The sequence below is a fragment of the Terrapene carolina genome, unplaced genomic scaffold, assembly GCF_002925995.2.
Source record: "Terrapene carolina triunguis isolate 2854851 unplaced genomic scaffold, T_m_triunguis-2.0 Scaffold68, whole genome shotgun sequence".
In the NCBI taxonomy this organism is placed as follows: domain Eukaryota; kingdom Metazoa; phylum Chordata; order Testudines; family Emydidae; genus Terrapene; species Terrapene triunguis.
The window spans coordinates 79,323,647-79,338,417 of NW_020664419.1; the positions used below are offsets into that span (position 1 = coordinate 79,323,647).

Below are 14,771 nucleotides of genomic sequence, written 5' to 3' on the forward strand. Positions count from 1 at the left end.
AGGCTTTTGACATTGTCTCACGTGATCATCTCATAAACAAAACTAAAGAAATATAGCCTAGACCAGTGGTCTCCAACCTTTTTACACACAGGATCACTTTTTGAATTTAAGATCAACCCAGGATTTACCCCGCCCCTTCCCCAAGGCCCCGCCCCACTCACTCCATTCCCCCATTCCTCCGTCGCTCGCTCTCCTCCACCCTCACTCACTTTCACAGGGCTGGGGCAGGGGATTGGTGTGCAGGAGGGGGTGCAGGCTCTTGTCTGGAGCCAAGGGGTTCAGAGTGTGGGAGTGGGCTCCGGGCTGAGCCTGGGGCAGAGGGTTGGGGTGCAGGAGTGAGGGGTGCAAGCTCTGGGAGGAAGTTTGGGTGCAGGGGTCTTATGATCACACTGTACCTGATCTCACAGAATCCATTGGACATTTCATGAATTTTACTTTTTATTAGTGTCATTTGTGGTTTATAGATCCAAAATCCTTCAGGGATCGTCACAGATCAGTGTAACATTGTCAACTGTGGGGTGTGCACTGGATAAGCCTGGGGCAGGGGGTTGGGGTGTAGGAGTGAGGGGTGCAAGCTCTGGGAGGGAGTCTGGGTGCAGGAGGGGCCTCCAACTGGGGCAGACTGTTGGAGAGCAGGAGAGGGTGAGGGCCCTGGGAGGGAGTTTGGTGCAGGAGGGGGCTCTGGGCTGGGGCAGAGTGTTGGGATGCAGGAGAGGGTGAGGGGTATGGGCTCCGGCCAGAAGGCACTTACCACAGACAGCTCCTGGTCAACTGCCTGCCCTGGCTCCATGCCGCTCCCGGAAGCGGCTGGCTGCTGGCACATCTCTGAGACCTCTGGGGGGGAAGGGAGCAGCGGGTCTTTGTGAGCTGCCTGCGCACGCCACCCCCGCAACTCCCATTGGCTGGTTCCCCATGGCCGCAGAGATGTGCCAGCAGTCAGCTGCTTCCAAGAGTGGCATGGGGCCAGGGCAGGCAGGCAGTCTGCCTAAGCCCCGCTGCGCCACCGGACTTTTAGCGGCCTGGAGATCACGATCAACTGGCAGAGGCTCCAGGATCAACCAGTTGATCATGATCGATGGGTTGGTGACCACTAGCCTAGACGATCCTTCTGTAAGGTGAGAGCACAACAGTTTGGAAAACCATACTCAGAAAGTAGTTATCAATGGTTTACAGTTAAGCTGAAAGGGCATATTGAGTGGAGTCCTGCAGGGATCTTTCCTGTGTCTGGTTCTATTCAATAACTTCATAAATGATTTGGATCATGGCATAGAGAGTACACTTATAAAGTTTGCAGACAACACTAAGCTGGGAAAGGTTGCAAGTGCTTTGTGGGGACAGGATTAGAATTCAAAATGATCTTGACAAACTAGAATAATGGGAATTAAATAGGATGAAATAGGACAAATGCAAAGTACTACACGTAGGAAGGAATAATCAATTTCACAAATACAAAATGGGAAATGACTGTCTAGGAAGGAGTACTGCAGCAAAGGATCCGGGGGTCATAGTAGATCACAAACTAAATATGGGTCAACAATGTAATACTGTTGCAAAAAAAGCAAACATTCTAGGATGTATTAGCAGGAATGTTGTAAGCAAGATATGCGAAATAATACTTTCACTCTACTCAGCACTGATAAGACCTCAACTGGAGTATTATGTCCAGTTCTGGGCACCACACCTCAGGAAAGATGTGGACAAATTGGAGAAAGTCCAGAGAAGAGCAACAAAAATGATTAAAGGTCTAGAAAACACGACCTATGAGGGAAGATTGAAAAAATTGGGTTTGTTTAGTCCGGAGAAGAGAAGACTGAGGGGGGGCATGATAAAAGGTTTTTACAAGAAGGAGGGAGAAAATTGTTCTCCTTAACCTCTGAGGATAGGACAAGAAATAATGGGCTTAAATTGCAGCAAGGGCAGTTTAGGGTAGACATTAGGAAAACCTTCCTAACTGTAAGGGTATTTAATTACCTCGGGAGTGTGTGGAATCTCCGTCACTGGCGGTTTTTAAGAACAGGCTAGACAAACATCCATCAGGATGGTCTAGATAATGCTTAGTTCTGCCTCAGTGCAGGGGACTGGACTAAATGACCTATCGAGATCCCTTCCATTCCTATTTTTCTATGATTCACACATGTTCACCATGGGAAAATTAATGAGTAATTAATCAATAAATTACATAACTCCAAAGCGGAAAAGTACTAACATTAAAAGTAATTTATTAAAAACTAGGAGTTGATAACCAGTAAGAACCTAAAATACTGCTATATCTTTTGGAGATCTGATAACACTGCACCTTGCCACATACCAAAGATGCTAAAGATGTCTAAAAATTATAAATGTCATGAAGCAGAAAGCAACTGTTGAAATGCTGAAGGAACATAAGCAGCTCATAAAAAACTGGAGCACTGACTGCATCTTGCTTGTCACTATTCAAGTTCATTAACTGACTGATCCTGTTTCACTGAAATCCATTGAAACTTTATCATTGACTTCAAACAGATACAAGATCAAGTCCCAGGTCACCAAATGGTATAAAAAAATCCAGTCACTATAAGCAAGCAACACAGCACACAGGGTGACGAGGATGGGAGATGTTATCCTATTTCAGTACACCAGATTTAGTGCCAAGTAAGGACACAATTAAGAAAATAGGCATAGCAAACGGGCATGGCCAATAAGAAATTGGACAAGCCCACATTCAGTAGCACAACAAAAGTGCAAGACATAACAGAAGTAAGAAAGCTGCACCATGAGAAAAGAGACAGCAACAGCTCCACTGTACTGGACAGACCTGATGAGCTGGACAGTCCTGATGTGCCATCCTGCTCTGTGGCAGTATGATTCGCATTGCACAGGACTCACCTGCTGGCATGCCTGCGTAGATGCTACTGTTTAGTCTTTCAATGGATAAGGAAGATTTACCCCTACATTTCTTAGCCATTTTCCTTTATCCTTCTCAGAATATCAAGAGTGTTAATGATTACTTGACAAATGTCAGGATTTAAGTGAAAGATTTTTTGGGGAAGTTATACAAACTACAAAGGAGGATTCTTGGGGTATACTATTATATCACTTCAGATTAAGTATTAAGTCCCCAAACTACTCTAGGAGGAAAGAACTGCAGTGCCATTATACTGGGGGGGCGGGGGGGGGGGAGAGGAATTTCTGTCCTGCGGGTAATTTCAAGATTTCAAAATTTTGTTTAATCCCAAACTGAGAAGAAAAACTTAAATCTTGGCATTTTCATTAAATGTTTCTTCTTTGTCATATTGACTATTATATTCTAATTTATAATATAACAAAAGTTCAAACACATGTTTCAGTTTCATTGAATCAATATTTTCCAATGGAAAACTGTTCCAATGGAATATTTTCAATCAGCTCCAATATTAACAAATGTTACATATTCTGATGCTATTTTAAAACATGTCCTTATTCTGGGGGGGGGGGGGGAGAGAACATCAACAGCAGCTGCCCTTTCATACAGTAGATTTCATACTCAAAAAAAATAAAACAAAAAAACCCAAACAACTTGTTACTGAATACTTGATGTAGTTGAAAGACAGCCACCTATTTTAGCTTATCTAAAATGTTATATGTAAATATGCTCTCCAAGAAAGCCTAAGATATTAAGCTCAAGATATACTCTTGCCTAAAATATACAGACATACATGGCCAAATTTTCATGTGTTACAAAATTGAGAGGAGAATTTGACCCATGTGTATGCAGTAGCAGCTGTACAGTGGTCTAACGGTTTTATGTGACCTTGAAGAAATTCATCTCCGTGATCCCCACAGTTGCCTTGTGAAAAGCCTGTGAATTTCCCAAGAAGAATGAAATAATCTGCCTAAAACAGGGGTAAACAAATATCTGAAATTGCCTTAGTAAATTGAACATTTTGTACATTAAACTTAACTAGATTGTAATACAATATGATGCTCACCCCTTTTAAATTACATTTTGAAGATGATTTCTGTAGTTAAAAGATTGCAGACAAAATTTTCAGAAGTACCTATGTGACTTAGGAGACATCCCCATTTTCAAAAGTGACTTAGGCACTTCAGAATCTATGACTCATTGGATCTCGAAATCACTTAGGCACTTTTGCACTGTGTCTTTTTAAAGAGTGTTCAGGAAATTGGAATTTTGCTACTTCTACAGGATGTCCATTGTTCATAACATTTATTTTTCTGTACGTTATTCCATTTTTAAAATGTTACTGTTTTCTGGAGGAAAGCATAGGAAAAAGGTTTATTATTTTGTATAGATAGAAGTGTGTAGTAGATACTTTTGTGCCAGTAGATTACGTCTATAATCTAGATCAGTGGTTCTCAACCAGGGTTAACCAAACTTCTGGGGCTACGCAGAGGTCTTCCAAGGGTACATGAACTCATCTAGATATTTGTCTAGTTTTACAATAGGCTACATAAAAAGCACTAGCGAAGTCAATACAAACTTAAATTTCATACAATCACTTGTTTATACTGCTGTATATATTATACACTGAAATGTAAGTACAATATTTATTTCCAGTTGATTTTATAATTATATGGTAAAAATGAGAAAGTAAGCAATTTTTCAGTATTAGTGTGCAGTGACACTTTGTATTTTTATGTCCGATTTTGTAAGCAAGTAGTTTTTAAGTGAGGGGAAACTTGGGCGTACAAGACAAATCAGGCTCCTTAAAGGAGTACAGTAGTCTGGAAAGGTTGAGAGCCACTGATCTAGATGATACTGTATTGCACTCCTGTGGATTAGGAACATGATAATAGAAACAGCTGCAAAAGGTCTGGCAGAAAAAGATTGTAAGAATATTCTATTGCAGAGGTTCTCAAACTGTGGTCCGTGGACCACTGCTCCATTCAGGTGGTCTGTGGATAGTTCCCTCTAAGGTGCCCACCTGGGCGGCTGCACATGAGAGAATGAAGGGCCACGCAACTAATTAGTGGAGCCGCGCAGGCGTGGCTCCACTAATTAGGTGCCTGGACCCAGGAGAAGACGCACATGTAAGGTGAGGTGGTGGCCTTGGGGGGAATAGGGGGTAGGTGGGAGGGGACAGTGGGGTGAGAAGAGGGGGTGCGGGGAATTTGGGACGTGCAGGGCTGCGGTGGCCAGAGAAAGAGGCAACTTCCCCCAGCTCCAGGGCTGCAGCTGCCAGGGAGAGATGGCCTTCCTTCCCAGCTCCAGCTCAGGGACTGCCGCGGCAGGGGAGAGAGGGAGAGCCCCCCCATCCTTCACAGCCCCAGCTCGGGGGCTGCCACTGCGGGGGAGAAAGGGCACATCCATCACATTAGAAAGGTAAGACTACTGATATTAAAATATGAGTTGTGTGCTTTTATTTGCAGAACAAAAAATGTTCATTATTAAGTTTTTTTTATATTGCGCTTTTATCCAAAGTGCTTTACAATAGTTAGCTAATGGTACAAACAACATTTGGAAAGATCATTAAGTCGTCCACCGAGACCCTCAGCAATTTTCAAGTGGTCCGCAAAAAAAGGTTTGAGAACCACTGCTCTATAGCTTACAGATTTTAAGATAGAAAGATAAATACCTGTGCAAGAATGGGGAATCCAAGGTTCCTACATCCATTGCAGGGTGTTAGTGCCTCCCATAAACCTGCAGGACCACAACTGTTTTCCCGGGCATCTTCCTCTTCCTCCTCCCCTGGTGAGAGGTTTGTTGATGAAGGCCTCTGTGGAAAATTAAGTTTACTAGAACATTATGCAGAAACATTTTGCTTTATTTTACCATAGTTAAAAACGCTAAGATTGATTGAGAAACTTCACATTTCCAGAAACTGATAAATATACTGCATTTTCAACTTAATATAGTGCATCTATTCAATCAATAATCAGTAAAACATAGTATATTACCTAAAGAAAAAAAGATATGTGATGAGCTACAGTAAGCTATATTTTAAATAGGAGTTCAGAGACAGAGACTCTTATTACTCACCTTCAGTCTACAAATATTCAGATTATGTATAATGTACAGCACCAGACACCCTGCAACTTTTCAATTGAAAAATAAAGTATATTTTAATTTAAATTTTAGCTTTTACATTACTATTTTTCACTATAGCCTGCAGAGAATGAAAACTAACATTATTAAATTTTTACTGCTCTTAGAAATTGTACAGTAGATAGAATATTGCAGAAACACCACAAGATAATGGGATCTTGTTTCTATAGCCAAATATTAAATATATATAACTACAACCATTTTAGCTTGGATTGGCCAGTGGCTTTTGCAGAGAAGTAGTAGAAATTTAATAACAATTTAGGATTTCATTTTTAGTTTGATGTTTACCAATGATGAAAAATGGTAACTTGTTATGTATGGTAAACAATACTTATTGATTTTTCATTTTAAAAAAACCTGCTATGTTTGTTTGCCCTAAACAGCAAGGGCAAGGGGTTTCAGGGAAAGTGATTCTATTTTACCATTTTGTTTCCTGCTTCAACTCCTTGTTGCACACAGAGTCAAAATTATGCCTATTGTGGAGCCACTGAGGATATTTGTAACACATTGTATGTTTTCATTTTAAACGCTGTCATGATTCTATAATGGTTGTTGTGAGAAAAGGTGGGCATTTTTCTATTTACACAGATCATCCCCCTTTTCTTGATTGTGATCCTACCTCCTGCCCACTTCCTTAGTAAGGGGTTGTAGGGTAGATTTTCAAAGTTATACTGTGTTAGCCTACCTTTGATCCCACTGAAGTGAATCACAGTTTTATCATTTATTTCAGTAGATGATATAGGTCAATGCTGAACACTTCTGAAAAATCCCACCCTTAGAACAAAGTTACACTAAATAAAGTTGTAAGGGCTTATCTAGACTACTGCTAAAGTTGATGTAACTTGAAACCCTCCCCCCCAAGCAACATAAGTACATTGATTTAAAGCAGTGTCTACACTGCGCTATGTCAGTGAGAAACGCTCTCCCACCAACATAGCTTCGGCCTCTTGTTGAGGTGGAGTAATTACATTGACAGGAGAGCACTCTCCTGTCAACATAGTGCGTCTTCACCAGATATGCTACATCAGCCACAGCTGCATCAGTGCAGCTGTGCCAATGTAGTACGATAGTGAAGACAAGCCCTAAATTACACTTCCATCTTAATTCCATGCCCCATGTGGTTATTTTGCTCATGTCTAACTCACATGTATAGAATACCTGGCCCCTGGACCAGTTCCAGCGTGCAGGATATGTTTATGTGGCCCCACTAACATTCAGATTATAAACTTTCATTTAGCAGAAAAAAGTTTGGAGCTCTCACGTTTGCAAAAATACTTTCCAAATGTGAGTTGGACCAGAGTGTAAACCAATGTAAGTCTGTCTGCCTGAGTCTGCAAGCAGCTTGAGACAATGACTGACAAGTATGGCTTCCCACACCCCCACATGATATCAACTCTAAAGGTGAGAGATGATACAAATCTCAACATTGACAAGTTCACTGAAGATCATTTGAGCAGACAGAAAGGGGAAATGGGTGGGACTTGCTCTCTGGAAGAAAATGCAGAGGGATCACTGACAAAAAGCAAGAGAAAGAATGGAGGAAAAAAAGAAACAGGACAGAAATAGCAGTAGTTCTGATGATGAACTTATTTTTCCCACTGACTGATATTGAGTATCAATAAGGAACTGTAACAATATATGTCATACAGTAAGTAAAAATTTAGTTAAGTATCATTCAACCTTTGCTTTATATGCTAACCTCCCAAAAACACAAATGGGAGTTCCACTGTAGCCTAAAGAGAGTGAGGGTATGTCTACACTACGAGAGTAGTTCGATTTTACTTAAATCGAATATGTGGAATCGATATTACAAAGTCGAACGTGTGTGTCCACACTAAGGACAGTAATTCGACTTTGTGAGTCCACACTAACGGGGCAAGCATCGACATTGGAAGCGGTGCACTGTGGGCAGCTATCCCACAGTTCCCGCAGTCCCCGCTGCCCATTGGAATTCTGGGTTGAGCAGCCAATGCCTTCTGGGTAAAAAAATGTGTCGAGGGTGCTTTTGGGTAACTGTCGTCATCCGACCGTCACTCCCGCCCTCCCTCCCTGAAAGCGCCGGCGGGAAATCAGTTCGCGCACTTTTCTGGTCAGTCACAGCGCGGACACCACAGCACTGCGAGCATGGAGCCCGCTGCGACCATCGCTGCAGTTATGGCCGTTGTCAACACCTCGCACCTTATCATCCACCTTTCCCAGAGGCAGATGCTGAGAAATCGGGCGAGGAGGCTATGGCAGCGCGGTGAGGACCTGAAGTCTGAGAGTGGCACAGACCTGTCAGAAAGCATGGTACCCCGCGCCGAGGACATCATGGTGGCAATGGGTCATGTTGATGTTGTGGAATGGCGATTCTGGGCCTGGGAAACAAGCACGGACTGGTGGGACCGCATAGTGCTGCAGGTCTGGGATGAATCACAGTGGCTGCGAAACTTTCGCATGCGGAAGGGGACTTTTTTGGAACTTTGTGAGTTGCTGTCCCCTGCCCTGAAGCACAATGACACCCGGATGCGAGCAGCCCTGAGTGTCCAGAAGCGAGTGGCCATAGCCCTCTGGAAGCTTGCAACGCCAGACAGCTACCGGTCAGTCGCGAACCACTTTGGCGTGGGCAAATCTACTGTGGGGGTTGTTGTCATGCAAGTAGCCAACGCAATCGTTGAGCTACTGCTCTCAAAGGTAGTGACCCTGGGAAATGTGCAGGTCATCATAGATGGCTTCGCCGCGATGGGATTCCCAAACTACGGTGGGGCTATAGATGGAACTCACATCCCTATCCTGGGACCGGACCACCAGGCCAGCCAGTACATTAACCGAAAGGGCTACTTTTCAATGGTGCTGCAAGCACTGGTGGACCATAGGGGACGTTTTACAAACATCAACGTCGGATGGCCGGGCAAGGTTTATGACGCTCGTGTTTTCAGGAACTCTGGTCTGTTTAGACGGCTGCAGGAAGGTATTTACTTCCCGGACCACAAAATAACTGTTGGGGATGTGGAGATGCCTATAGTCATCCTCGGGGACCCAGCCTACCCGCTAATGCCCTGGCTCATGAAGCCCTATACTGGCGCCCTGGACACTGAAAAAGAACTCTTCAACTACCGGCTGAGCAAGTGCAGAATGGTGGTGGAGTGTGCTTTTGGCCGTCTCAAGGGGAGATGGAGAACCTTACTGACTCGCTGTGATCTCAGCGAAACCAATATCCCCATTGTTATTGCAGCTTGCTGTGTGCTCCACAATCTCTGTGAGAGCAAGGGGGAGACCTTTATGGCGGGGTGGGAGGTTGAGGCAAATAGCCTGGCTGCTGATTACGCCCAGCCAGACAGCCGGGCGATTAGAAGAGCCCAGCGGGACGCGCTGTGCATCCGGGAGGCTCTGAAAGCTAGGTTCCTGAGTGAGCAGGGTAACCAGTGACTTTTCAGTTTGTGTACAGAGAAGCTGAACCTGCCCCCGTTTCTTTACCCACTAAATATTCAGTATCCTCTCCAGTTACATACCCCGTTCCCCCCCTCCAACACACGTGTAAAAATAAAATCACTTGAATTTTGTTAATGAACACCGTTTTCTTTATTACTGTTTTCGTGGGAAAGTGTTGAACCTGGGACGCAGACTGTGGTGGGGAGCGGGTGTAGTGTAGTGATGCAAAGGATGCTTCTAAACTCTGTGTGTGGGGGCTATGTGACTTTGTGGCAGGGGGAGGACGGTTACAGATCCCCTGCTGCGTGGCTCTGTGATCCAGGATAAGGATCTCTAACTGCCCTCCGCCACAAAGTCACAGAGCCTGTCCCCCCCCACACAGAACATGAAAACCACCTCCCAGACTGACCAGGGTAACTAGTGACTGCAATGTGCCCTGCTGCTGAACCTGCCCCCACTTCTGTACCCTGGTAAAGGTGACTGTCCTGTCCAATTACCAACCCCCTTCCCCCCCTTCAGACAGACTCTCCTCTAAAAGAACATGATGGAAACAGTAATTAACAGAAACATATTTTTTATTAGCAACTACACATAAAACTGGGGGATGAAACTTGGACGAGGGCTTCGGTGAGGCGGGAAGGAAAGGACTTATCAAATTTTGGGGAATGAGAGCCTTCTGGTACTTGAGCAGTCTGCAGGGGTGGAGTGAGAGTTTTCACGGACTCTGCCGCCCCTCCTTCTTGGGACTTTGGGTGAGGGGGGTATGGGACTTGGTGGCGGGGGAGGGCGGTTACAGATATACTGCAGTGGGGCTCTGTCCTCCTGCCTCCGGTCCTGCAGAACATCCACAAGGCGCCGGAGCGTGTCCGTTTGCTCCCTCATTAGTCCAAGCAGCATTTGAGTCGCCTGCTGGTCTTCCTGCCGCCACTTCTCCTCCCGTTCCATGTCTGATCGGTGCATTTGGGACAAGTTCTCCCTCCACTGGGTCTGCTGGGCTGTCTGGGCTCGGGAGCAGCCCATAAGTTCCGAGAACATGTCCTCCCGTGTCCTCTTCTTCCTACGCCTAATCTGCGCTAGCCTCTGGGAGTGTGATGCCAGGCTAGGTCGGGAGACAGTCGCAGCTGTGGGATGGGAAAAAGGGAGTGAATTCCTCAGAAAGATAAATTTTTGGGTGAACAAAGAACATAGTCTTTCTCTGTGAACTAGACCATGCACAGCACCTATCACATGCGCACTCAGGACAAGGTTGAATTTTCGACCTTCGCATTCAGTGCCCGGGGTCTTGCAGTGCAGATCAGAGAAGCGGGGCAGGACACCGGAATTTGTGTAGCAGGCCGACATGGTAAGCCGTAGACTTGTGGGTGCTTAAAACTTTAATAGCAGCACTGGCCTCCTTTCACGTTGAAAGCAATGCCAGTCCCTGCTGCCAGCAATCCGGCAAGCATGAACTCTGCCCCTGTCCCACCCCCTCGCGGCTGTCCCAGGGAAAGATCCCTGTATGCTGCCCCTCTCCCGCCTCCACCGCGTGGCTGTAAACCGCCGGTTACAGTTCTGTAAAGGAACAGGCAAGCAGTCCCAATACTAACATTCCCCTACCTAATTCAAAGCAGGCCACCATGAGCGACATCACTCTGATGAGGATTTCAGAGACCGAGAAAGAAAGGATGCTTCGGGAAAGCCTGCAAAGACCAGGGCCGTATGCCGCCATGCTCTGCAAGGCAATGATTCCCGAGTACTTGCTTGTCTCCTGGCGCGGAAACGTTTCCTACTACGGAGGACCCAATAAGGCCGCTCTCCCAAGGAATCTCATGCAAAGGCTTTCCAATTACCTCCAGGAGAGCTTCGTGGAGATGTCCCTGGAGGATTTCAGCTCTATCCCCGGACATATAGACCGCATTTTACTGTAGCTGCACTGGCAGGGACTAAACAGTAGAGCGGCTAGGGCAGAACAATCATGCTAAACCGGACATTGTTAGATTTTTTTTCAGTAGTTGCACTGCCAAGGACTGAAACGTTAAGCGCTTAGGGCAAACTAATCATGAAAAACCCATTGTTATTATTGTTAATATTCCTGTTCTGTTAAAAATAAATGTTTAGATGTTTAAAACACTTACTGGCTGATCCTTCCCCTGATTCTGTGTCCGGGTTAACGGCTGGGGACGGTTGGTAGGGGATCTCTGTAAGGGTGATGAAGAGATCCTGGCTGTCGGGGAAATCAGCGTTGTAAGCGCTGTCGACTGCCTCGTCCTCCTCATCTCCTTCCTCATCTTCCCCGTCCGCTAACATGTCCGAGGAAGCGGCCGTCGACAATATCCCATCCTCAGAGTCCACGGTCAGTGGTGGGGTAGTGGTGGCGGCCGCACCTAGGATGGAATGCAGTGCCTCGTAGAAACGGGATGTCTGGGGCTGGGATCCGGAGCGTCCGTTTGCCTCTTTGGTCTTCTGGTAGCCTTGTCTCAGCTCCTTGATTTTCACGCGGCATTGCGTTGCATCCCAGCTGTATCCTCTCTCTGCCATGGCTTTAGAGATCTTCTCGTAGATCTTTGCCTTCCGTCTTTTCGATCGCAGCTCGGAAAGCACGGACTCATCGCCCCACACAGCGATCAGATCCAAGACTTCCCGATCAGTCCATGCTGGGGCCCTCTTTCTATTCTGAGATTGCATGGTCACCTCTGCTGGAGAGCTCTGCATCGTTGCCAGTGCTGCTGAGCTCGCCACGATGTCCAAACAGGAAATGAGATTCAAACTGCCCAGACAGGAAAAGGAATTCAAATTTTCCCGGGGCTTTTCCTGTGTGGCTGGTCAGAGCATCCGAGCTCGGACTGCTGTCCAGAGCGTCCACAGAGTGGTGCACTGTGGGATAGCTCCCGGAGCTATTACCGTCGATTTCCATCCACACCTAGCCTAATTCGACATGGCCATGTCGAATTTAGCGCTACTCCCCTCGTTGGGGAGGAGTACAGAAGTCGAATTTAAGAGACCTCAATGTCGAACTAAATAGCTTCGTGGTGTGGACGGGTGCATACTTAATTCGATGTAACGACGCTAAATTCAACATAAACTCCTAGTGTAGACCAGGCCTGAATAATCCTAAATTCAGACTCCAGCCCATTGACCCAAGATTAAATTCAGAATTTATTGCTCTCCACCAGTTTTTACTCCCTTGGTTTAAATTCACTGTATCACCCATTACAAGACTAGAGCATCACACTCTAGGTGGGGGTTTTTGTTTTTGTTTATTGGTTGGTTGGGAAGAGGAAGGGAGCTTTTAAGAGCGCATGTTTGTTTACTTTGCATTTTAGGATTCATTTTCTAAACCTGTTATTTTATGAGGTTATTTTGACAGTCAAGTAGTGCTACAGAATGTGTTACTATAGCAACAGCATTTTTGCATGGATTATTAAGAGGATTGGGTGAACTTTGCAGGGTTTGGGTCATGAAGGAATTCTATTGTTATATAGTTGTGCAGGATCAGAAACAGCCCCCGGGGCCTTGCTATCTAGAATTGTTATGCCACCATCTGTCATTTTATCCTATATGTTTACATTGGAAATATATAAACTTTAACCATTGTGACAAAGAACAAAGCACTCCCTTAAAAACAAACAAAAACAAACAAAGCTTGCCCCCTATTCCCCAAAGGTGACAATCTACTTCTAGTCACAAAAATTTAGATTTATATAATAAACAATGCCTATCACATGCTTTGAAACACTTGCTTTTGTTTTCATAACTATGGCAGATTGCTTATGCCACTCCAAAAATATAGAAATATTCCCTAGAAGATATAATAAAAAGCTCCCTCCTCTGCTGGCATAATAAAATAACTGTGTCCAATTCTAGTCTTCTAGTTCCAGCCTGTCCACTGACCTCAGACAAGTCAAAATTAATTTAATAACTACTCAGCTTTAAGTGCTTTAATCATAACATCTCATCTTCAACTTCTCATATCTGAGTCCTACTTTCTCCAACTTCATTTCTTGATTCAGATAAGGTGACTAATACTGGACACTGTGCTCCAAATATGGTGTAACAATTAATTTTACTTGGTGTTTGCCAATTACTCTGCCACTTGGCTCCAGAACTAAAATTTGACTGATACCTGCAGGTTTGCTTGAAGGTTTGAGTTCAAGAAACTTGAACCAATAAGACGAACTTTGTGCAACACTCTCCCCCTCCTTATCTCCAATCACTACCTACTTCTAAATAAGAGGGTAACACACTAAGCAAAATCATTAATGACTTGACTTCTGAGTCTTAGATTGGGAAATGAAGGCATAAACAGTGCAGCTGATGATCCCAAAGCTATACTGCTCAGCTACAAAAGAAGAGTGAAGAACAAGATTGAGGGTGTGGAGTAGAGAAGATGGGAGAGTGAATTTGCAGCAAAGCAGGTTCACTTATATTGTTAAGAGGACTATACATGTGGAAAAAGCTAACGCACTCAATAGGTTTTTTTGCCTCTGTCTTCACGAACGAGGTCAGCTCCCAGACTACTGCACTGTACAGAACAGTGTGGGGAGGAGGCGACTAGCCCCTCTTTGGAGAAAGAAGTGGTTCGAGACTATTTAGAAAAGCTGGACGAGCACAAGTCCATGGGGCCGGATGCGCTGCATCCGAGGGTGCTAAAGGAGTTGGCGGATGTGATTGCAGAGCCATTGGCGATTATCTTTGAAAACTCATGGCAATCGGGGGAGGTCCCGGATGACTGGAAAAAGGCTAATGTAGTGCCCATCTTTAAAAAAAGGAAGAAAGAGGATCCAGGGAACTACAGGCCACTCAGCCTCACCTCAGTCCCTGGAAAAATCATGGAGCAGGTCCTCAAGGAATCTATTCTGATGCACTTCGAGGAGAGGAAAGTGATCAGGAATAGTCAACATGGATTCACCAAGGGCAAGTCATGCCTGACTAACCTAATTGCCTCCTATGATGAAATAACTGGCTCTGTGGATGAGGGGCAAGCAGTGGACATGTTATTCCTTGACTTTAGCAAAGCTTTTGATACGGTCTCCCACAGTATTCTTGCCAGCAAGTTAAAGAAGTATGGGCTGGATGAATGGACTATAAGGTAGATAGAAAGCTGGCTAGATCATCAGGTAGTGATCAATGGCTCCATGTCTAGTTGGCAGGTGGTATCAAGCAGAGTGCCCCAAGGGTTGGTCCTGGGGCCGGTTTTGTTCAATATCTTCATTAATGATCTGGAGGATGGTGTGGATTTCACCCTCAGCAAGTTTGCAGATGACACTAAACTGGGAGGAGTGGTAGATACGCTGGAAGGTAGGGATATGATACAGAGGGAGCTAGACAAATTAGAGGATTGGGCCAAAAAAAAAAA

At 45.0% G+C, this 14,771-nt stretch overlaps 1 protein-coding gene across 6 annotated transcripts in view; it reads right to left on the reverse strand.

Annotated features, from left to right (window-relative positions):
• Positions 1 to 14,771, reverse strand: part of ANKS1B (ankyrin repeat and sterile alpha motif domain containing 1B) — a 730,881-nt gene that overhangs the window by 511,373 nt on the left and 204,737 nt on the right. For all 6 annotated transcript variants that reach the window (XM_026648981.1, XM_026648980.1, XM_026648979.1 and 3 more), the window contains one exon: positions 5,556 to 5,696. In XM_026648981.1, coding sequence (XP_026504766.1) covers positions 5,556 to 5,696 — 141 coding nt within the window. The remainder of the gene's footprint in view (positions 1 to 5,555; positions 5,697 to 14,771) is intronic.